Raw genomic sequence first — 22,250 nt, forward strand, 5'->3', positions numbered from 1 at the left:
GTTAGAGCCCACCGGGAACCATTTTCCCCGGTTTTTCCGGTAGGGCAATTTTTAATAACTACTCACTAACAGTAGGAGTGTGGCATGTGTAACTAACAGTGTTTCACTTTAGTCTCTCGTAGCGTTTATTGTTGCCTAATTTGGGGTGAAAATTATTTCTATACAAGCACATTTGCATTTTCCCAGCCAACCAACACCCGGTGGGTGCTTCGGTTACAAATCGTAGCACATTCGAAAAGTTTGCTGAAACCCAAAACCCGGCTCATTGCTGCGAACGAGCTGCTCACATTTACCGCCGTTTAAAAACTACCAACACCCTCCCCCATCCAGCTGCGGGGGTGGCCGATCGAACGGAAACAACCGCAAAGCTGTGTTCAGCTGCGCGCGAAAAACCGCACCGTGAAAAGCGACTCACGCCACACGATTTCCCTGAACCGCACGATTTTCCGCGGCTAGCTCGAAACCAAAAAACCGCACGCAGCCGACCGAACACCGCATCCTAAAATCAACCCCGGGGCGCGGGACGGAGGGTGGAGAAATTGGTTTGTTTCAACAACTTTCCGCGAACTATTTAACGCGCCAAACCGCCACCCACCCACCACTCGGCGAGGACGCTAATTAAAGTTCCGTCATTCCGTTTACGCGGCTACGTGTGCCTTTTTGCGCTCACTCGATCGAACAGGAGTTTTGGGGGACTGGGTGTGTGTGTGTGTGCGTTTGTGTGTGTGTGAAAAAAACAGAAACACACACACACACACACGCCAATCGATTGAGCGTTTCATCACCACCGATTAACGGCGATGATTAACGGCCATCGAGAATCAGCCATCGCATTCATCGCATCCTGGTGCGGGAAATAATGTGCAAAACCCGAACGCGGGCTGTGGGAAAAAATGAGATTGCGTGTGGGAGGAGAGAAATAAAACAAAAAAAAAAAAAATGAGCACACAACTCTAAAGCCCGGTACTCCATTCGGGGAAAACTCTATGAAACTGCCATCAGGCTGTCGCCAGGCACCCGCGCGCGGCCTGTTGACTGATTAATGTTTCACGCCCACTTCCGGTGGGTGTTTCAGGAATCAAAAGCGCCCACCACCCACCACACGGTGGCCTGCCTGCCTGCTTGCCCGCATCGCGGTTGGAAAATATTTATTTTCACGCCAATCGTCCCCCCATCCACCTAGGCGGGGGGGGGGGGGTTCCATTACACACACACACACAAACACACCGGATCGCTCCTGCAACCGACCGACGGGCTTAATCCCATCAACCCACCACCACCCACACGGACCACCGGACCGGGTGGGAAAGTGAATTTGTCCCCCGGTCGGGCAATACGGTCGATTGGCGTTAATGCGCGCGTAATGAGTATAACAATTTAATTAAATCACTCGAATATAATAATTACTTCCCAAACCGACTCCCGGTCGGCCGGCGCGTGTTACGTTTGCGCGCGGTAAACATTTGTGGGATTGTGTTCGTGTGTGTGTGTGCGTGTGTGTATGTGTGCATGCTATCAATTGACACCTGATATCTGGCTTCTGAAACTCACCGCGCATAACTTGCATCATTCCACTTGCATTGATTCCATTAAGCCTTTAGCCGTCATCTATGTGTGTGTGTGCCTTGCATAATCAACCCTATTATTTATTGTTTCTTTTGCTGTATCTACGTGTGTGTGTGTTTTGTTTGTTTTTTCTTCAAACATTTGTACGTGTGTGTGTGTGTGTTTGTACGTGTGTCACGTCCATCATCCTTTTTCCAACCGTGGTGCGAATGGTTGCCGCCTCAACATCATATCGTGTGTCTGTGCCCTTGGCTCATCCATTCACGATCGACTAATTGGCTTTCACTTTCTCTGCTCCTTTCGTCCTTTCTTTGCCCTCTTCTGTCCACAATCTTCCTCATCCCCTCCCGCCTTCTCCCCCCCCGCCCCCCCCCCCCCTTACCACCCGCGTGCGTGCGCGTCCACTTGCAGCAGCAGATCCACGCGCAACAGATCCCCGGCGGACCGCCACAGCCGATCCCGGGCCTGGGAGCCCTCGCAGGACCACTGACGGCGTTCGGAGGCCCGATGGGGTTACCGCACGGTGCCCCCCAGAGCATGCTGAAGGCCCCCCCCGATCTGCACCGGGAGGACCTTAAGGTGCCGCTCGGTGGACCATCGGCCGATGAGCGCATGGTAGGTGTAACGACATGGGAGGCTCTTTGATCCGACCCCGAAGGAAGTGTCTCATTCTATCTCTCTCTCCCTCTCTCTCTCATTGCAGCGCAACTCCGTGTCACCTGCCGATCGGGAAAAGTACCGGCCACGGTCACCCCTCGAGCTGGAGGGTGAAACCAAGCGGCGGAAAGAGGAAAAGCTCAATCACGTAAGTTTCGGGCGTTCGGGATTTTTTCGTTTGTGCTTTTTCTTCTTCTTCTTTTTCTTCGTTTTTGGCGCCCCCCCCCATCACCACCACCACACCCCCCTCTATTTATTCCTATGGCGAATGCCGGTGTGTGCGATGTGTCCGTGTGCGCGCGCGTGTACGATCGTCGTGTGTGTTGATGTTGGTTTTGCTAGCGTGTGCAGCAGCTGTGGGGGCAGCTTTCCTTTTGGCTGCTCGGTACACTCTTTTCGTGTGTATTTTGAGAGACTTGCCACGCCGGGAAGTGCTTGAGAGGTACTTTCAGCCAGCGCTCGCAAACCCCTTTTAGCTGTACGGAACGTGTCTGTGCTTCAGTCGTAATGTCTTTTCTGAAACGAACAAAAAACCAGCATCTTTCCGCAAAAGTTAATATCGTCAGATTTATGGATTTGTGCTACCAATTAAATCCATTTAGCGCCCAGCCACCACGTAGGAGCGCCTAAATGTATGCAATGTGACGCTTGTAAAACTGTATCATAGCAAACGAATTTGCATGACACGTATTCGGGAACTGGAGTCTGTCCGTCGGTGTACAAAGCATGGTGAAAAAAGAACGGTGCTTCCGAGTGTTGCCGGAGAAGGCGGTTTATTTTACATACCTCGTCAGGATCGACAGCAACGAGGCACGATCGAATGCGAACGAGTGTAAAAAAAAATTCTTGCTCTTCTTTTTGCATCCGCCCCTCGAAATGTGTGTTTCATCTTTTAGTAAGCTTCAGCCAGTTTTTCGATGTGTGATCAGTCGTTTTCTTTTTCGTTTTACCTCCGTTGATGTCCTGCTACACCTGGTTGCTATGACTTGGCTATCAAAACTTGTCCACTCAGAGAGAGAGAGAGAGATTTTTGTGATGTCCTCCTGATCTAGTTTCTGTGATGTGCTCCGTTTCCCCCCCCCCATTCGCATTCAATCTTGCAGTAGTCCCACCCACACGCCTCCTGCATCCTACCAGCCCCCCCGCCCCTCCTCCCCCACACCCCTTACCCCTTCGCCGCGGTTCTCAGTTGATCCAGTATTGAACGGTTGCCCTATTGTTTTGCAGGACAGTGATGGTGAGAAAAGTGATCAGGATTTAGTGGTGGACGTCGCGAACGATACGGTAAGGGTCGTGTGTGTGTGTGTGTGCGTGTGATGTGTGCGTGTGCATATGCGTATGTGTGTATGTTTGCGCACAAGAAAAGTCGCTGTGATGCGCCGGACGATTGGTTGCTAAATTCCGAGTAGGCACACATTTAGTTTTGACGATAAAGTTAACCTACTGAAGTGAGAAACTATCGCACTTTCGCAAGCAAACGATGAAACGGAAGAAGAAAATTAGACAAAACGAGCAAAAGCAAAAAGTTAAACAATAGAAAACGAGATTGGTCGAACAGAACGGAAGCGAATATTAAGTCCTGGTTGCTCCATCTTACCTCTGTCACCATCACTCTGCCACTGCCACGCTGTCGATTTGTGTCACTCAATCAGCAAGCAGTTTGCTTTCTTCTAGATGCTAGAACCTTGCCTCTTTTTTTTGTTAAGCTCATTTATATGTCCTTTTTCTCCTTTCTTTTAACTTCCTCCGTTCTTCGTTGATTTGATTTGATTTGCCCTCCGGAGTTTCGGTAACCATTGAACGGTGGTTTTTTTTTTGTTTTATCTGCGCCATTCATTTATCAGTTCGATCATTAAGCTCGCTCCTTTTCTTTTCCTGTGCGTTTCATACTAGTTTCATTTGTCCTCGCCGTAGCTCCATTTAGATTGTTGTGGCGTGCCATTCACCAACCTCACACACGTCCGGGTGTCCTTGTAGAGTTGTGTTGTTTGTGTTTTGTGTTTCCTGGATTTCATAGTACCGTATTCGCCCTCGCTTAGGCCGCAAAAGAGACGCGCCATCACGTTAGTTTAGATTGTCGTCCGTAGTCCAGCGCGTAACGTGCTAGCATTTAGTGTAATTCGTATACTACCACATCCGATCATAGCAAAAAAAACACACACACACTCGCATACATTCCTCCCATCCGTTGTTCGTTTGGTTCCTTCGTATCCTGCCCGTAGACATTCTGGGTTATGCTGGATGTTCGTAATTGTTGTTGCCCCCTTCTCCCTGTGGGCTCCCTGTGTATCTGTCCGTCTATGTGTGGTCATTTTATTCCCCCAACCTTTCCCAACCTTTAGCTAGTGCGATGTTAAACGCGCGCGTCGGTGTGTGTGTGTGTGTGTGTAATGTGCGTGTGTACTAGAGTGTTTCTTTCCCGTTCCCAATTCATTTGTGCAGCCTGCGGGCGCGTATGGTTTTTCTTCTATTACATCACCCAAAAAACCAACCCCATCCCAATTTTCGTATCATCCCCCAACGGTTGTACATTCACAGGGTTCACCCTCACCCCGAGCGAACGGCGATCATCAGTCGGATCGGGGCGATCGGGACAGCATTGGGTTGAACGGCAGCGATAAGGCCGGCTCGAGCAGTTTGAAGGGTGCCAACGATCGACCCCCATCCCGGTCCGGCTCGAGTTCCTCCCGATCGACGCCCAGTCTCAAAACGAAAGATGTGAGCATATCCTTTTTTCCGGGTCTATAAAAGAGAGAGAGAGACCGAGAGAGAGAGAGAGAGAGAGAGAGCAAATATTAATCCTTTTCTTGACCATCTTCCGGCTTAGCTCGATAAACCCGGAACTCCCGGTGCGAAGGCTCGCGTCCCAACGCCCAACTCCTCCACGCCCGGTGTCCCGAAAGCCGTAGTACCTTCACCAGCCGCCGGCTATCCACCCTCGCCATATCAGCGCCCCTCGGATCCATACGCCCGGCCCCCGCCCGACCCGTACGGGCGGCCCCCGATGCCCTTCGATCCGCACGCCCACGTTCGCACCAACGGCATCGCATTGCCCGTTTCGAGCGGCAAACCGTGAGTATAAACCACACCCCGGACCGATGGCCAGCTTGGTCTGACTGCGCCCTCCGCGCTTCGTGTTCGCGCTTCTTGCAGTGCCTACTCCTACCACATGAACGGTGAGGGCGCCCCGCAACCGGTCCCATTTCCGGCGGACGCCCTATCGGCGCCCGGCATTCCTCGGCACGCCCGCCAAATCAACACACTCTCGCACGGTGAGGTGGTGTGCGCGGTCACCATCTCCAACCCGACCAAGTACGTCTACACCGGTGGCAAGGGTTGCGTGAAGGTGTGGGACATTTCGCAGCCGGGCAACAAAAGCCCCGTCAGCCAGTTGGACTGTCTGGTAAGTGGTTGGCCATTTCCGCCTGGGGGGGTAGGGGGGGGGGGGAGGGGAGTTGCACTCACCACCCACCGGGGCGGCGACAGGCGAAGGGCGCATCTTTAATGGCTTGCTGGTTATAATTCGCAGCAGCGAGACAACTACATCCGCTCGGTGAAGCTGCTGCCGGACGGACGCACGCTCATCGTCGGTGGTGAAGCGTCGAACCTCTCAATCTGGGATCTGGCAAGCCCCACGCCCCGGATAAAGGCGGAACTGACGTCGGCGGCACCGGCCTGCTACGCTCTCGCCATCAGCCCCGACTCGAAGGTGTGCTTCTCGTGCTGCAGCGATGGCAACATCGCGGTCTGGGATCTGCACAACCAAACGCTGGTGCGGCAGTTCCAGGGCCACACGGATGGGGCCTCCTGCATCGACATCAGCCCGGAGGGTGGCCGGCTGTGGACGGGCGGGTTGGACAACACGGTGCGCTCCTGGGACCTGCGGGAGGGCCGTCAGCTGCAGCAGCACGACTTCAGCTCACAGATCTTCTCCCTCGGCTACTGCCCGACTGGTAAGTGTTCACCATCGGTCACATGCATGCACATCGCGCTCATTCGATGACGCTTTCCCGTTGCAGGCGATTGGCTAGCGGTCGGAATGGAAAACTCGCACGTGGAAGTGCTGCACGCCACGAAACAGGACAAGTACCAGCTGCATCTGCACGAGAGCTGCGTGCTGTCGTTGCGATTCGCCGCCTGCGGCAAATGGTTCGTCTCGACCGGTAAGGATAACCTGCTGAATGCGTGGCGCACGCCGTACGGGGCCAGCATCTTCCAGGTAAGACGTTCTCGTCCAGCTCACCCTTACGCGGTGCCTAATGCGTTGCCTTTTTCCGGTGCTATCTTCCCAACAGTCCAAGGAAACCTCGTCAGTACTAAGTTGTGATATTTCGACCGATGATAAGTACATTGTTACCGGGTCGGGTGATAAGAAAGCAACGGTGTACGAGGTGATCTACTAGAGCGAAGCGGAGGCCTATAAAAATGCGGCACGATGCAGCAGATCGTCCTTCTCCGTTGAGCAAGGGGTTGGGGAGGACTGTACAGAGAAACGATTCCAAATCACGGACGAGCGCGCATGTTTTCGTGCGTGAAGCTTCACAATGTGTGACTTATTTTGTGACCGCGCTTCCCGCCATCTGGAACCAGGGCCCACGGTGACCGGCCTCGCTTAATACAGTACGGTGGGGGATGAGCCTGGTGCAAGACGAAAACACACCATCGAGTGACTTAACAGCGTCGCAGTGGTTCCCGCCGGCAATGGGAGTTCAATTCAGGATGCCCATCCTTGAGCATGGAACATGGAACTCGGGAATATCATGCTGCCCAGGGCAAAAGAAGTGCGTGAAATCGAGCTGCTGCTAATGTAAAAAAAAAACAAGGAAACAAACACCTGCAACCAGAACAGGCGGGCAGGAAAATGGCACTACGAGAGACGTGCCGCCGCTCCCCTTTTGAGCAACCGTTCGTGGGGAAGCGGGAGGGATATCTCAGTTAATTATTTGTTTTTTAGATTTCTAAACGTCGTGTAATAATAAGCAGCAACAGGCCGAATGGGCCAACGCGAGGTGATCGCATAATCGATCGCAAAAGAAATGGGCCGCGCACCATGAGTGCGTGTGTGTCTGTAACAGTAGCACGTAAGCAGAGAAGCAGAATCACAAAGTACATGATAAGTAAGCTATAAGGTGTGGCGGCGAACGTATGCGGGATGTGGTAGGTAGCGAAAGAGGAGTACGTTTTGTATAACGTGCGACACGGTAGCCGCGTCCTGGAAGAAACAACCAAAAACCGTGGCCGCTACCTTTGTAGCACAAGCATTTGCAGAGAGAGAGAGAGAGAAAAAGAGTAAAAGCAAGCAAACAAAAAAAATTGGAAGAAAAACAAAACCGCCCCACTGTTGATGAACCTGGTGTATAAGCAAACCCAAACCCAAAGTAACTTGCTTCGAAATGTGCAAATTTGCAAACGGATAAAACGCTCTGCCACCTGCCGCTGGTAAAAGCGAATGGTTTTTGAATTTGGATGCTGCAAACACTATCAGAGAACGCAAATGGTGTGGAAATTACGCGAAGCAAATGGAAATAAAACGAAAAACTCCAAACAGAGCAACCGGAAAACAGAAAAGAAAGAAAGAAACACAGAACAAAATGAATCCCTACCGTGTGTCAAACAATTAAAGTGAAAGAAATGAATAAAAAAAGGCTAACAAAAGACGGTGCGAAATAGATGTAAAAAAAAAGGAAAGCAAATAAAACAAAACAATCCACACACGCACACAGGCCGAACGCTCCACTGTACATGAAATTGAGGTTGCACATAGCGAAACAAAACTCAGTTGCTTAGTAGAGGAGGAAGCATGAATTGCACGTATTAGTAGTCCTTTTCCTCCCCCAACAAACAAAACCCTAGCTGTGTACAGTATTTTGAGCCCTATTCGAGTGGATTCCCAGCGGTTTCAGCCTACGCAGTGTGGCGGAGGCAGAGGCAGTATCAAATCTTAGCGCGCAATCCAGCGAATACCCGAACGCATCGATGTCCTGTGTGCGCATCTGTGTAAGAAAAATGAAGTGAACAACCGCCAAAAAAACATATGTGTGTAATCGAGAATCAGATTAGCGACGGTGTAGCAACAGGAAAACAAAACAAAAATGGATGAAAAGATCGTCAACTCAGAACACTTTACAGCCGTGGTGGGGGTAGTGGTTTTGTTTAGTTGTATAAAATAATTAAATAAATAAATTCAGAGCAGAGGCAAATTGGCGGAGGAGAGCAATAAGGATGCGCTGGGAGTTAGGAACTCTCTATCGCAGGGTGAATATAGTTTGAAAGCAAACAGAGAGAGAGCGAGTTTTGATTGAGCTCACCCGCGGTATAGTTGTGGGAAGGATAGAGTTAAAAGAAGAAAAAAAAAACATTATAGTTAATGAGATTTATCCTCTCCTTGGCCGCCATGCTGCTAGGAGTATGATTTACGTCTAAGGGCCACCTCTTTGGTTTAGGTAAACGAGTTCTTTCGGCTTTCGGAAACGGGGTTTTTTTATGTTTTATACCAAAATTCGTTCAATGTAGCAGCCAACACCGCACTAAGTTCAAGTGGCACGAACACCGGATACGGTGCAGAGGAAACCCCAAACCCCGCTCGGGGGGCATGGGAGTAATTTATTAGAAACAGGAGCAAACCCCCCATGTAAATGTTGAAAGCTGTCCGGTCGAACGATCTAATCGAGCAAAGGACACCACGCAGAGTGTGTGTGTGAGTGTAGCGTGAGGTATTTATTCGTTCCGTAAACTGGCGGCCGGGTTGCAATGGTTGCGAATGGCGAAAGTATCTTCTAAGCTTGTTGCGGCCGCGAGCTGCTGTTGCAATGCTGGAATGATAGCGTTTAAGTTAGAAGCCGCAGGTTGAAAGAAGATAAAGAAGAAGAAAAAGAAGAAGCGCACTGTGAAGGCAGAACCGGTGAAGTTCAAATGCGAGAAACGTATAAATATTTTTAGAAATGGAAAATTAAAACCTAACCGTGTCCATGGCCCATTTGCTTCGTTCGTACCGAAAGAACGCACGGGTACGCAGTCAAGGTAAGTGCAATGAAGGTCTTGAAATTGCATATGGATTTTCCTTGTGAACAACATGCAGTCGAAGATAGGGAACGGCCATTAGAACGAATCATATGTTGCTCTGGGAAGGCAAGTGAGAAAACACAACGAACAACGAAAACAGCTCCCTGGGGACACTAACCGCTGATGATGACCACATACAGAGACAGATAAAAACGAACCGAGAGGACATCTGGTTTTCACCCTGCCTGGTTGTTTGATGACCCGAAGCCGACGGATGACGGCAGTGTCTGCGTCCCGTCGAAGCTGATTGATGAGCAATTAGTATCGCGTAAACCGCGGTTCTGGTAACCCTTTGCCACTGTAGCCAATCACTGATAGCAGCGCGATCGTGCAACGATACTTTTGGCGGCCATGATAGCCCATGGTTGCAGCCATGCAGTTGGTTCTAAGAAAAGGGTTGTCACTTGACACTAATGCGTTCGCGCGCGCCGGGCTGATCGTTGATTCGCTTTCGCCTTCGACTGTTTTGCCAGATACATGCCCGGAAAGCACAGGAAACTGACGTCAACCGATGTCCAGAAAGAGGCTTCATTCACCGTCGCTTTCGGGCGCGTGGTTTTATCACCGTTATCATCCACCAGACAGCATGCTCTGGGCCGTGGAGCCGGGATGAACTGTCGAGAAACGCGCGGCTAGCTCGGGCCGATATCGTGAGCGCTTTGCGCCGTATCGAATTTCGCGCCAATGCGGAGTCTGACGGGAAACGAGCAGTTCAGTTTTAGTTCTTTTCGATGATCGTAACCGATCGGAGCTGGAGCGAAAGATGGAAATGGACCAATTTGAGCAATCGACGGAGGATTTTTTGGCGAACGGGCTCTACCATCTTTACAACGAGCTGCATGATGACGGGGACGTAACGTTGGCTTTAGCTGAATTAGCGTTTCCCGAGGTAGAACCAGTTGTTCCGGTGCGAGCGGAGCAGATCCACCCTGCACGAACAGAAGACTGTGCGATTTCTTCCAGCACAATGCAAATGCTAGACGGCCTGGATAGTGTGGATGATCTGCAGTTGGAGCTAAACGTGGAAGACTTCATCTTGGAGTACAATTGCGTCAACTTCAGTCAGCTGTGGGAGAACGAGCTGAAGCTTCCAGAGAATACCTATTTGTGTGACGATTCTTGTGAAGCTTTCATACGGCAACCGGAACCAGTGGAGATGTGTGAATATACTGTTACAATTGTACCGGAAGGGTCACAATCAGTACCCAGCATTACAAGTAGCCACCAGAAACAGAGTGAATGCGAACCCGACTCTACCGAGACGTTCGTGTGTCCGTTTGAAACCTGCCGGAAGGTGTACGCTAAACCGGTGCATCTGAAGGCCCATCTACGGCGCCACGTGGGTGATAAGCCGTACCGGTGCAAATGGCCCGAATGCCATTGGCGATTTTCGCGCTCCGACGAACTGTCGCGCCATTTTAGGTCCCACTCGGGAGTGAAACCGTATCGGTGTGAATACTGCCCGAAATGCTTTTCTCGATCGGACCACTTGGCCAAACATCGGAAGGTGCATGAACGAAAAATGGCGCTTGTGGCTGGGAAACCAAAGGGAACCGGTGTCTGGAATGGGACACATCAGCCGAGAGGGCGTCCAGGACGGAAGCCAAAGCATGCGGAGAAGTAATAAAGAATCTTCTGGATTAGCTGCTGCAGATGAATAGCTTTATGTTGCTGTTGCGGTTTTAGATATATTGGTAATATCCGTTTTATGTTTTATCGAATTCAAAACCAATATAAATTTATTTGTGTCGTTGAACAAGGCACGATGTCAAAACCGTTAAATATATTCCTGCTTGCCAGCAAGCTTTTTTTTTAAATCAATAATCGAAACTGTCGAATTCGAATAGTTATTAGATCGTTAGAATAGTTATTATTCAAATAGTTAAAAAATAAAAGAATAATAGATAAAAAATTATAATTTAAAAATAATGATAAATTTTAATGATAATTTATACTACTGAAGTTGTTCTATCCGTTATCAGAATTTTTTTAAATTTTATAATAACAAGATTGATATATATCGCCAATGACTGTAACGTAACCTCAACGACAGAGGGTCTAACGCTTGGCAGGAGCTGTTAACTGGGTCTAACTCTTGGCAGGAGCTGTCAAAACAAATACTCCCCAAAAAATCTCGATGGCATCGGTTCTGCGTTAGTTTATTCGTCGTGTTATCGTAATAATACAAGGCTTAAAATGCCTGAAGCCAGCACTGCGATCTTTGAAAAAGACAGCTTTAACGCCGACAAATGTAAGTACAAACTTTATTGCCATATAAATGTTGTACAAGATGATGCAAATACAAGATGACTAATCGACACTACATCTCCTTGGTTCGTCTTAGATGTGAAAAATCTGGTACAAGACTGCGTCGGCGGTCCGGAGCTGCAGCAAACGAAGCAGAAGATTCAAGCGCTTAGTGAGACAGTATCATCCACCCTAAAAAAACATGTATATGAAAATTACATGCAGTTCATCGAAACCGCAAAGGAGATCTCGCGTAAGTACTGTTAGTTTAACAAGAGAAAACGAACATTCGATGAGTTGACATATTCCTTGGCGCGTTTTTGGGCATCGCTAGATCTCGAGTCGGAAATGTATCAGCTATCACACATACTCATTGAACAGCGCAACCTATTGACGACATTGCGGGATGAATCGCTGCTGGACGAACAGAAAAACATCATCGAAGAGCAAAGCATTGACCCAAATGTAAACGAGGAACAGCAAAACCGGAAAGCGATTCAATTGATCAAGGAATCACTGCTCGGCTACAAAGGAAACCTAGATGATAAAGTTTTCATTCACGAAGGCGGGCTAATTGAGCTGGATTCCAACGATTACCGACCCATTTGCCGGATCCATCTGTTTTTGTTTAACGAAGTGTTAGTGCTGGCGAAAGTACGAAATGAAAAGTAAGCTCAAATGTTTATTTTATGCGTGGTTGCGTGGATTGATTAGTGTAACATTATTGTGTGTTTCTATATTTCTAGGAAACTTGAATTTCAAACGGAATACGAAACGAAAAAGATCGCCGTCATCAACATCAAGGATCTGGACGGAGTGAACAAGAATGCGATCAATGTGATCACTAGCGACGGAGCCCGCATGTTCCAGTGCATCAATCCTGCCGCTAAGCAGGAGTGGATCGACAAATTTGAGTACGCCATCAAGTTCAATCAGGTGAAAAAACCCAAAAAAACACAAGCCCCTCCACCACCGACGAGCTTGAAGTTCGAGGCTCCTCAAAAGTCCATCGAGAGTGAATTGCTCGCTCTCAGTCCAACAGCTTCGGAAATGGGTCGTGCCATCGTTGAAAATCTGCCTCCCGACTGGTTGGTAACGGCGCCAGAGGAAATACAGGCCGAAATCGCGCAGCGCCACTTCGAGGACTGCCTGGCGTTGCTGCAAAGGTGCGAAGAACATCTTCTCCAGGACAGCTCCTTCCACGGGGCTTCGGAAATAGGGGAGAAGGTGAAGACGCTCAAAGCGTCGCTAGCGTCGGTACTGATGCATGAGCTGTCCAACTCGCAAAGTCGCAGCTTGCAAGCCGCCTTACGTTCGAGCCGTAGGCCCCTGAAACTGCTGGTAGAAATGGAAAAATCGCGCGAAGCTTGCGGCATTCTGCTACGCGTGTGCACGACGGCCATTCGAACTTCACAGCGCCAAGCTCGTCGCAATAATTTAGCCGTTTCTGAGCTGTTCTTCTGCGACGTAGCGCTCGTTGCCAGTGAGTTTCTGCGAGCCTTCAGCGCGAAGGCCTCATGCACGAGCGCTCTGATCGTGTGGTGCAACATGGAGCTGCAATATTTCGCTTCGCAGCTGATAAAGCACTACCTGACGAAAGACACTCAGCTAGAGACAGTCGCAAAGGTGGTGGAAGGCGTGCGTGAACCATGTCTAAAGTTGCGCGAGATCGGCCTTGATCTATCCTATCATATGGAAGGTTTGCTGCGCAGCACTCTTGGGCAGCTGATTGACGAGGCCCGTTACCGGCTTATCGACTCAATCGGTCGCACCGAGGATCCGTGGCAGCCCTACAATCTGCTAACGAAGACCGGTCTGCGCACGCTGTTGAAGGAGTTCGATACGCTTGGTGTCGACTTCCGGGCGTACGTCACAGGAGACACGTGGATCAACCTTACACAGGCAACAGTCGGCTTCTGCCGGCATTTGCTGCAAACGACGGAAAGTTGTGCCTTCCTGGCGAAATACGACTCGCTACAGCGTGAGGCGGAGCTGCTAATACGCGAGTTGTTCCTTTCTCAGCATTCCACCAAGCCACCAAACTCACTTAACGCAGACGTAAGTTGTTCGCAGAGCAGAAGATCACGGGCACAAGGCGAATATTTCATGTTATAAAACGTTTCCTCTCTCTTTCTTTAAATAAATAACAATAACGTTTCCTCTCTGGTTTTCAGATGAACTTCGTGGCGAAAAATAAAACCTACATGGCCGAAGTGCTGCTCCCGATTGCAATGGGACGGTTTGAACGAATCACCGGTAAAAAGCCGGATCTGCTCGCAGAGTTGCATGTGCAGCTTCGAATGGTGCCCCCGAAACCGAAACCGCGCAGCGTGTATCAGACAGACGTTCTATGAAAGGATGATTTAGTGATATCCAAGTAGGTTCTTTCTAAGATTGCCTTATTTATGTGTTCTAATTTCATTTATGTGTAGTAATGTGTACCGTTTACTAACGAAAGTAATAGAACAAAAACAATTTATCTCAGCTAACCCACAACACTTTATTAGTCGTCGAAACTTATCTTCGTACCCGCGAATGGTTTTATACCATTCTGTGCCTGTTTCGCCGCCCAGGACGGATGCAAATCACTGGGAGCCGGATGTGGCTTTTTAACAAAATCGTCAGTTACTACAGGTGGCTTCTTAGTGTAGTTACTGGTGTGTTGGTTGTCATTATTGTCTGTGTCGAATATCACCTTTTTACCAGCGAATTGTTTGATTCCTTTCTGTGCCTGTTTCGCCGCCCACGAAGGATGAACGTCGTTCTTCGAATCATATTCTATGGCTTCTTTTCTTGCTACCGTCGAAACACATTCCGTTTTATCCGTGGCGTCAAATACCACCTTCTTCCCAGCAAAAGGTTTGATTCCTTGTTGTGCTTGCTTTGCAGCCCATGAAGGATGAAGGTCACTCTTTGATTTTGCAGGATTTACCGCCACACGTTCACTACTATCTTCATTGTCAAAAACTACCTTCTTGCCAGCGAAGGGTTTAATACCTTTCTGTGACAGTTTGGCAGCCCACGAAGGATGTATATCGCATTTTGAAGGTTCATCAGTAGTAGAATCTCGTACGCTGCCGTTTTCTTCGTTGAAAATGACCTTTTTACCAGCGAACGGTTTGATGCCTTTCTGTGCCTGTTTGGCAGCCCACGAAGGATGTATGTATCGTTTATCTGTAGTGGGATCTCGCAAGCTGTCATCTTCGTCGTTGAAGACGACCTTCTTTCCCGCAAAAGGCTTAATGCCTTTCTGAGCTTGTTTCGCGGCCCAAGATGGATGGAGATCCCCCATCGAATTTGCTTCGTTACCGACTTCATTGTCAAATACAACTTTTTTACCTGCGAAGGGTTTAATGCCCTGTTGAGCCTGCTTCGCGGCCCAAGATGGGTGAAGGTTGCTTTTCGTGTTATCAGCACTAGTTGCTTCTTGTTCGCTATTGTTTGCACCGTTGAAAACAATCTTCTTTCCAATGAAAGGTTTAATACCTTTCTGAGCTTGCTTCGCGGCCCATGATGGGTGCAGATCGTTCTTTGAATGAACTGAATCTACACTTTGGTCGCCATAATCATCTTCGTTTCCAAAGATAACCTTCTTCCCAGCGAATGGTTTGATACCTTTCTGAGCCTGCTTTGCAGCCCACGATGGATGAAGATCTTCCATTGCTTCTGTTTGTGAGCTGTGCTTCTTTTCATTCCAAGAACTCTTTTCCCATCCGGTCGGTTGCTTCGCCATCTTCGAATTCAAATCTTCAACGTTTTCTGCAAGTGGGAGGTTATTTAATTTTAACATCAGCAGTGATGCATTCCACCAACTTACCGTCTTCGCCGGAATTCCATTGCTGGCTCCTTCTTTTCCTTCTGTTAGCCAACTTCCAGCTTTCTTCGATCTCCTCCTCTCCATCCTCCTCGTTGTTGGCATTTGCCTTACGCTTAGGTGCAACGGCGACGTAATGTTTGCCCGTGTTCGTTATGAAAAAGCTGTCGGTAATCAGTTCGCAACCTTCGTCCTCCTCCTCTTCCTCGGGAGGTTTATAATTGTTAGCTTTCTTCATTATCACTTTCGATTTGAGAACTTTGGAATTATCTTCAACTGCAAGGACGAATTTACCAACATCACGTTCGTTATGCTGCGTGGTACTAGGTGAATGGTCCTTGTTAGCTGAAGCCGAAATAAGTTGCGTAGCAGCAGTCGGTTCGATCTCCTTATCGCCATCATTATTATTATCTTCACTAAATGATACGCTCAAATCGCTTACCCTATCTGGTTCATCTTCCTCGGATGTATCGGCAACCTGGCGTTCTATGACTTGATCATCTGAATCTGATTCTTCGTATTGTTCGTCCATTTCTGCCTCTAGCTTTTGCTTTTTCTTGGGCTTGGATTTCGATTGATTTTTTCGCTTTTTATCCTTTTGAAGTTTTGGCTTCTTTTTGCTCCCTGGTTTCTTTTCTGTTGCTGGTCGTAATGTTTTCTTTTGTCTAAGTGCTGTAACAATGGCGGATTTATCGTCGGAACTAAATTTGCTTACAACCACGCTTAGGTGTCGACCAAGTTTTTCATTGGCGCAGAATCGTGAAATAGTACGCCTGGGAACCGACCCAGAATCCAAAGATTGACCATTTTTTGGCGGCTGATATTTTAACACTTCTTCCACCAAATCAGCCGTGCCAAGAGAACGAATGTACTGGAGAACGGCGCCCGCTGATTCGGCTTTCTTTTGAGCTCGTTGATTTTCGCTATTAGCAGTTACTTTGGAAGACCAGAACTTATGATCACGTACATGTTTTTGTATGAAGATGGTACGAGTTGATTTAACCAATGAACGAAGTGTCGTAATCTATAGAAGTTATAACAACGTATATTAAATATGATTAGATGATAATTGTGATGAAAATCCACTGATTTTACCTGTTTCTTTAGCTGTATTTTATCCATGTTTCAAACAAGTTTACACCGGAGCTCGCCACAGCATGCGTTCATAACTGTCAAACAGTGAAATGTTTACGTTACGAATTGGTATGACAGCTATTGGGTTATTGCAAACCACGTACCGTTGTTTTCAACATGTCTCATGGGTTTCGGTACAATAACATCATAACAGCTGTACAACTTGTATACGTGTTGTAGATATATTAACGAATTTTCTACGATGTAGTGTTTGGATTATATGTAATTGTTTATTGAATTGAATTATGTTTTAAACATAGCTTCGTTTTAATATTTTATTGGACAGCGATTTATGTAATTGTCATGGGACTTTAATATGGGTAAATGCATAATTATCCTATGGTTTTTGTCTTAAGCATTAGTGTCCTAAAGTTAGACACGTGGGATTATCTTGATATTCACCGACGTCCTGCAGTACGCCATCTGGTGCACAGCGGAAAGGATCATTTGTTTGCTCGAGCCAATCCTGGAGCCGTTTATAAAGCATTTCAAACGTTTCCTTCATGCTGCTCTTACCGAAAAGGTTGCGCGACTCGGTTGGATCCATTTTTAAGTCATACAATTCCCATTCCGATCGATGGTAGTACGAGTGGAGCGTCTTGTACCACGGCACCGGCTGCTTCGCTTTGGTGCGATTGAGAATATCTTGGAAAGTAGGCGAGACGTAGAAGTCCTGATCGATCGGGAATGGCAGTTGATAGTTGATATTGTGAATCAACTTATAGCGCTTGGTACGAATCGCTCGCATAGGATACGCCATTGTGATCTCGTGGAAGCTCTGGCTGGCGAAGACGGCATCATCGCCTGGGTTTACGGGTTCGTGGTACAGCAGAGGTAACAAACTCCGTCCAGTAATGGCGGGTGGGTGCGGATGGGTGAGGTTAAACCACTCAAGGATCGTCGGGACGAGATCAAGATGGCTAGTCATAGAATAGGTCACTTCATTTCTGCGAGCTCCTTTTTCCGGTGATCGTATGAACATTGGTTCTGCCATCCCTGGGTCATAGAGGTTGGTTCTAGCCGCCGGCATCGGTGGTCCATTGTCGGAAGTGTACAGGACCAGCGTATCATCTGCCATACCGGCATCTTGCAATTCCTGTAGCACAAGGCCAACACCTTGATCGAGCCGAGAAATAGTGGTGTACTGGGCGGCCAAGTCGTATCTGGCCGGTTGTGTATCCGGAACGTAATACGGCAAATCGATCTCATCCCACACGTAGTAGATCGGATGCCAGTCCGGTATCAAACCCATTCCTTCTTCCCCCGATCCCCAACGCTCACAGAAGCTGCCGTACTGTGGTGTAATGTGCCCGCATCGGTGAGGATCGTGGAAAGACACCATCAGGAAGAAAGAGCCATTGCTGATCGATTTGCTGTGTTGCAAAAACTCCCTCACAAAAAGTTTAATTTGGGTAATGTTACGACCAACTTGGTTAATTGGATACTGCTCCTCTGTGCGCTCGTAATCGAATCTGTACACTTCATCCGGACCGACATGTTTCTTGCCGATCAACCCCGTCTTGATCCCTGCTTGTCCTAGGATGGTTGAAATGCTGTGAACTTTCGGGAAGGAGTTGAAATTGTGCACACCATTGTGCAGTCCGTACTGGCCGTTCTGGTGTTCCGGCATGCCGGTCAGTATTGCTGCCCGAGAAGGCGAACAGCTGCTTACCGACGCGTAGGCATTGTTGAAAATTAGGCTTTCTTTAGCCAGAGCATCCAGGAACGGAGTCTGCACGATGCGGTTGCGGTAGGCTCCCATTTCGAAGCCCCCATCGTCGGCTAAAAAAAAGGAAAACAATCAATAAGAATCAGTACCACAGCGCTATGTTTTATGCACAGCATCGCTTTCATTACCTAAAAGCAGTAGCACATTTTTTGCCTCTGAAGAGCCTCCAAATAATATCAAACACAGCAAAAAGCAAGTTTGCCACATCTTTCACACGACACCGGTTATGCGCTACGCCTACGGTATGCGACTGATGCGATCAGCTAAGTTTCTCCTTTCACTTTTCTTAATTGTTTTGTCCGTATTTGTTCGTCATTGAGAAGCGCAATGAACGAAGAAACCCGAAATGGTCTTATGGGGCAAGTAACGTTCCTACAACTGCTTCAATAGAGTTTTGGAACACATTTTGTGATATTTTATCTGTTATGAACTCAATATAAATTTTTTGATAAGTTTTTGAATTGCGTGAAAATGAAAATGAGTAGCATGAATACAATGTTCTGCTTCAATGTTAAATTATGTCGTATTCTACTACAAGTGAATAATCAATGAAATGATCATGGATGTAGTTTTGAGATCATTGAAATGGATTCAACCGAAAATAGCCATGATCTACAAACGACTCGATCTTGAATCACAAAAACGCTTGTAACACCTCATAACGGTTTTCTATGGCTGTCAAAAATAAGCCAGCTTGATTTACAAAAGATCGTTTTCAATCATCTTGAAGAAAAACATTAAATGTTCCATGGAGAATATACTAAGCATGATATATTTACCTGTATATCAGCATGTAACAACACATCTAATAAAATTAACAAATCGCATTGGTTTTTCAAAATTTTCGCCTCGATATTGTTGGGACGTGTAGTATGTTCTTGACGAATGTTAGCACCATCAGCGAAACATTGACAGCAATTTGTAACGCTCCGTAAGCTGATTGGTAAACTTCAAAACACGTACAAAAAACATTAGGGAAAACTACGTAGTGGCACACAGCAGCAAACTTTATTAAAGATTTATCCCAAGCGAGCAAAACAACTCGAACAGATAAATATCGCCAAAACTGCAGTCTAATTGCGTTTGCAAAATAGCATTACCGTTCAGAAGCATTAGCTAGGAACTGGCCGCCGAGCAAGAACATTCCTTGAAGCAGAGGAGCAGAAGCACAAGTCACAGCAACGAAGACGGCAAATTGTAAACATGTCGGAATCTTACGGTACATTACCCGCATCCTATAGCTACCTCGCACGTTGCTAGTTGATGCATATTCAATTTTGTCCCTTTTATTTGGTGTTTTCAACGCGAGCCATTTGTTTTTTCCTCTTTGTTCGCCCGCATACTAGATTATCTGTTCAAGTTTCTCATCATTGGCCGTGCTGATTGTGGGAAATCCTGCTTGCTGCATCAGTTTATCGACAACAAATGTAAGTAAACGAAAAAGCAGAGCAGGCCTTGGATGATACCTCCGAGGTCGGCAGCAAACGTCTTGTGCACCAAGTTGCTGCATTACGGATGCATGGCGTTGAAGGTGGATGTTTTTTTTGCAAATATCGCCAATTATTCGTGCCAAATGTGAAAGCTCGTACATTAGCATTGTCCGTTTGTTTTTCTCGCCCTTGACCGAGCAGTTAAGGAGGACAGATCGCACACGATCGGTGTGGAGTTCGGTTCGCGAATCGTCACCGTCGGTGGAAAATCGATCAAACTGCAGATCTGGGATACAGCAGGGCAGGAGCGTTTCCGGTCTGTGACGCGCTCGTACTATCGCGGCGCAGCCGGAGCGCTACTCGTGTACGACACCACGTCCCGAGACAGCTTCAATGTCCTCTGTAACTGGTTGAACGATGCCCGAACGCTGGCTAGTCAGAATATTTGCATTCTGCTCGTGGGCAACAAGAAGGATCTGGAGGAAGAACGTGAGGTAACGTTCTTGGAAGGGAGCAACTTTGCGCAAGAGAACGAGCTTATCTTCCTAGAAACCAGCGCCAAGACGGGTGAAAATGTAGAAGAAGCATTTCTAAAGTGCTCTAAGACGATTCTCGCGAAGATCGAAACAGGTGAGCTTGACCCGGAGCGGATTGGCAGCGGCATTCAGTATGGGGATGCATCAGCCCGAAATGGGGCCGGAACGTTGGCCAGCGGTCAGCAGTCAAGAAGCCGATTTCGGCCAGACTGCTCCGGCGGTTGCCGATCTTAAACGTCCTGTCCTGCAGGACAAGAGGAATGTAAGTTTGTACCATGATCAACTATGTTCTTATATCCATCTTGCCTTTTTTGATGCATAGTATTGGAATGAGTGTTTGTAAGGGGCAATAGTTGCACACTATCCATTCGAGGATAGGCATCTGTGCAAACTGTGCAAACAAATCAGCATACAAGCTCTGAGCAGGAGGATGACTGTCCTTTAAGTAAGATTGAATCTCGAAATTGTGCTAAACCAAAAGAAGAATCGGAGATAAAATGAGGGTAGCACAGACGATCTATGATCGTTCACATGGGACAGGGTTCAGTATTGGAATATAAATGTACTAAAATTGCAGGATTCTTTCGGATATAGCTCGTCCGAAATCAAATTCATTCTGCACTTTTCGATCGCATTTGAGTCAATCTGTGTTACATTTGATCTTATCGTTGATTTTTCCAGTCTCACATGACATTGATAAACAATTATAGATGGGTTCCATTGGATTACGCGCTGCCTTGTTTTTGTTAATCATAAAAAGTACTATTGTTTGATGTGTTAAGCTTGTTTCCATCTTGTATCATTTTTGTTTTAAATATTAGTTTCATTTCTCAAAGGTTCTTTACAACAAAATGATTTAAAGTATTTGATGTAGATCTGAAAAAAAAGATATTGGAATGAAGAGTAGGAGTTCGTTGAAAGAGTTTTTTCTATCTTTGGTTTCTTGCATTATACGTTCATCATTCTTAATATGACCTGCAGATGATAATGATCGGTTTATATTAGACTTAGAATTTACTGACGGAGCCTTCGGTTGAGCACCGGTTGAAATATTTAGGGAATGTGATGGTAGATCGCCGAGGAATGTAAAATTGGGAGGGGCAAAATGCAGAGACAACTAAACAACTTAAACTACTTAGATGTAATTGTAAAAAAAAATATAAAATCGAATTACAAATTGATACTTTATTGTGCATTAGACATCTTTATACCTGAATAGGCTGCAGAAAAGAATTCAAATAAATAAATATCTTAAATGAGGCTCTTTTTTAGAGAAGGCAAATGGAACATAAGTGATGACATGTGATGACAGATAAAGCTTACTTGTACAATTTTACTTGATAGAATACAGTTTTATGTTGATCCTCGATTCTTACTTCAACAATTTAGGCGTGAGCGGCAACATATGCAGTTAAATAAGCATCTCATTTATTGTATAGTATATTATCTATTTACCTATTTACATTTCAGTGCTCCAGATTGCTATAGTTGATTTAGAAATGATGCGTTGATTTGGTTTATAGATCGTGACGTGGTAAATTATCTTCATTTGGATTTGAGATATGTTATTCTGTTATTATATACGTTGTTGACCTGTGTTAGGTTGAGAAATACCTTACAAATATCTCTACAACAATAATTTTCATATTTCACTTCTAATAGTAACGTTATCATATACTTACCGTATGGCTTTAAGATCTTTGGTTTGTTCTTCAATTATTTGCAAAATTGACTAATCTGTTTTAAAATAATGTACTAAAAAAGTTATATCCGTATTTTTATTAAATTCAGTTACATTCCGCGATAACATACATACATACATGTTTTAATCACAAAACTATTTTCGTTATGTTTCTGAATTTGTGCTCCTAACGAAATAGTTGAAATCAATGAATAGAATTAGCAAATTCTAGATATGTTTTTTAGAAATTATTCTCTTGGGAAAATTAATAATATATTCGCATTTCGCTTTATAATCATCAGTATATGAAGCACTTGTGCAGTATTTCTTTGGGGAACTCACACACAGAAGAATGAAGCAAGAGCGGTGTTCATGCGGGCACTCATCTTCGACT

The 22,250-nt window shown here is 46.6% G+C and overlaps 6 protein-coding genes across 6 annotated transcripts in view; 4 read left to right on the forward strand and 2 right to left on the reverse strand.

Annotated features, from left to right (window-relative positions):
• The window catches only part of LOC128731068 (protein groucho), a 173,132-nt gene extending 163,467 nt beyond the window's left edge, over positions 1-9,665 (forward strand). Inside the window, exons 9-17 of the mRNA XM_053824164.1 lie at positions 1,978-2,181; positions 2,270-2,371; positions 3,451-3,507; positions 4,762-4,941; positions 5,051-5,295; positions 5,377-5,626; positions 5,753-6,176; positions 6,243-6,442; positions 6,519-9,665. Coding sequence (XP_053680139.1) covers positions 1,978-2,181; positions 2,270-2,371; positions 3,451-3,507; positions 4,762-4,941; positions 5,051-5,295; positions 5,377-5,626; positions 5,753-6,176; positions 6,243-6,442; positions 6,519-6,626 — 1,770 coding nt within the window. The 3' untranslated portion in view covers positions 6,627-9,665. The remainder of the gene's footprint in view (positions 1-1,977; positions 2,182-2,269; positions 2,372-3,450; positions 3,508-4,761; positions 4,942-5,050; positions 5,296-5,376; positions 5,627-5,752; positions 6,177-6,242; positions 6,443-6,518) is intronic.
• A 383-nt stretch (positions 9,666-10,048) lies between these two features.
• LOC128721538 (Krueppel-like factor 17) lies at positions 10,049-10,909 on the forward strand. Its single transcript, XM_053815303.1, has one exon. It carries the CDS (start codon positions 10,049-10,051, stop codon positions 10,907-10,909), a length of 861 nt encoding a protein of 286 aa, XP_053671278.1.
• Positions 10,910-11,481: 572 nt separating this feature from the next.
• On the forward strand, positions 11,482-13,934 carry LOC128731957 (exocyst complex component 8). The gene is made up of 5 exons (XM_053825116.1): positions 11,482-11,536; positions 11,630-11,785; positions 11,867-12,200; positions 12,279-13,590; positions 13,707-13,934. The coding sequence occupies exons 1-5, from the start codon at positions 11,482-11,484 to the stop codon at positions 13,884-13,886; spliced, it is 2,037 nt and encodes a 678-aa protein (XP_053681091.1). The 3' UTR covers positions 13,887-13,934.
• A 101-nt stretch (positions 13,935-14,035) lies between these two features.
• On the reverse strand, positions 14,036-16,468 carry LOC128721549 (uncharacterized). Its single transcript, XM_053815314.1, has 4 exons — positions 16,442-16,468; positions 16,049-16,370; positions 15,350-15,622; positions 14,036-15,291 (listed from the first exon to the last, which is right to left on the reverse strand). Exons 1-4 carry the CDS (start codon positions 16,466-16,468, stop codon positions 14,036-14,038), a joined length of 1,878 nt encoding a protein of 625 aa, XP_053671289.1.
• A 370-nt stretch (positions 16,469-16,838) lies between these two features.
• Positions 16,839-18,416, reverse strand: LOC128721560 (N-sulphoglucosamine sulphohydrolase). Its single transcript, XM_053815325.1, has 2 exons — positions 18,338-18,416; positions 16,839-18,262 (listed from the first exon to the last, which is right to left on the reverse strand). Exons 1-2 carry the CDS (start codon positions 18,414-18,416, stop codon positions 16,839-16,841), a joined length of 1,503 nt encoding a protein of 500 aa, XP_053671300.1.
• Positions 18,417-19,211: 795 nt separating this feature from the next.
• On the forward strand, positions 19,212-21,416 carry LOC128721520 (ras-related protein Rab-4B). The gene is made up of 3 exons (XM_053815281.1): positions 19,212-19,428; positions 19,556-19,636; positions 19,841-21,416. Exons 1-3 carry the CDS (start codon positions 19,413-19,415, stop codon positions 20,407-20,409), a joined length of 666 nt encoding a protein of 221 aa, XP_053671256.1. The 5' UTR covers positions 19,212-19,412; the 3' UTR covers positions 20,410-21,416.
• Positions 21,417-22,250: the final 834 nt, after the last annotated feature.

This window comes from Anopheles nili, chromosome 2, assembly GCF_943737925.1.
Source record: "Anopheles nili chromosome 2, idAnoNiliSN_F5_01, whole genome shotgun sequence".
NCBI lineage: Eukaryota > Metazoa > Arthropoda > Insecta > Diptera > Culicidae > Anopheles > Anopheles nili.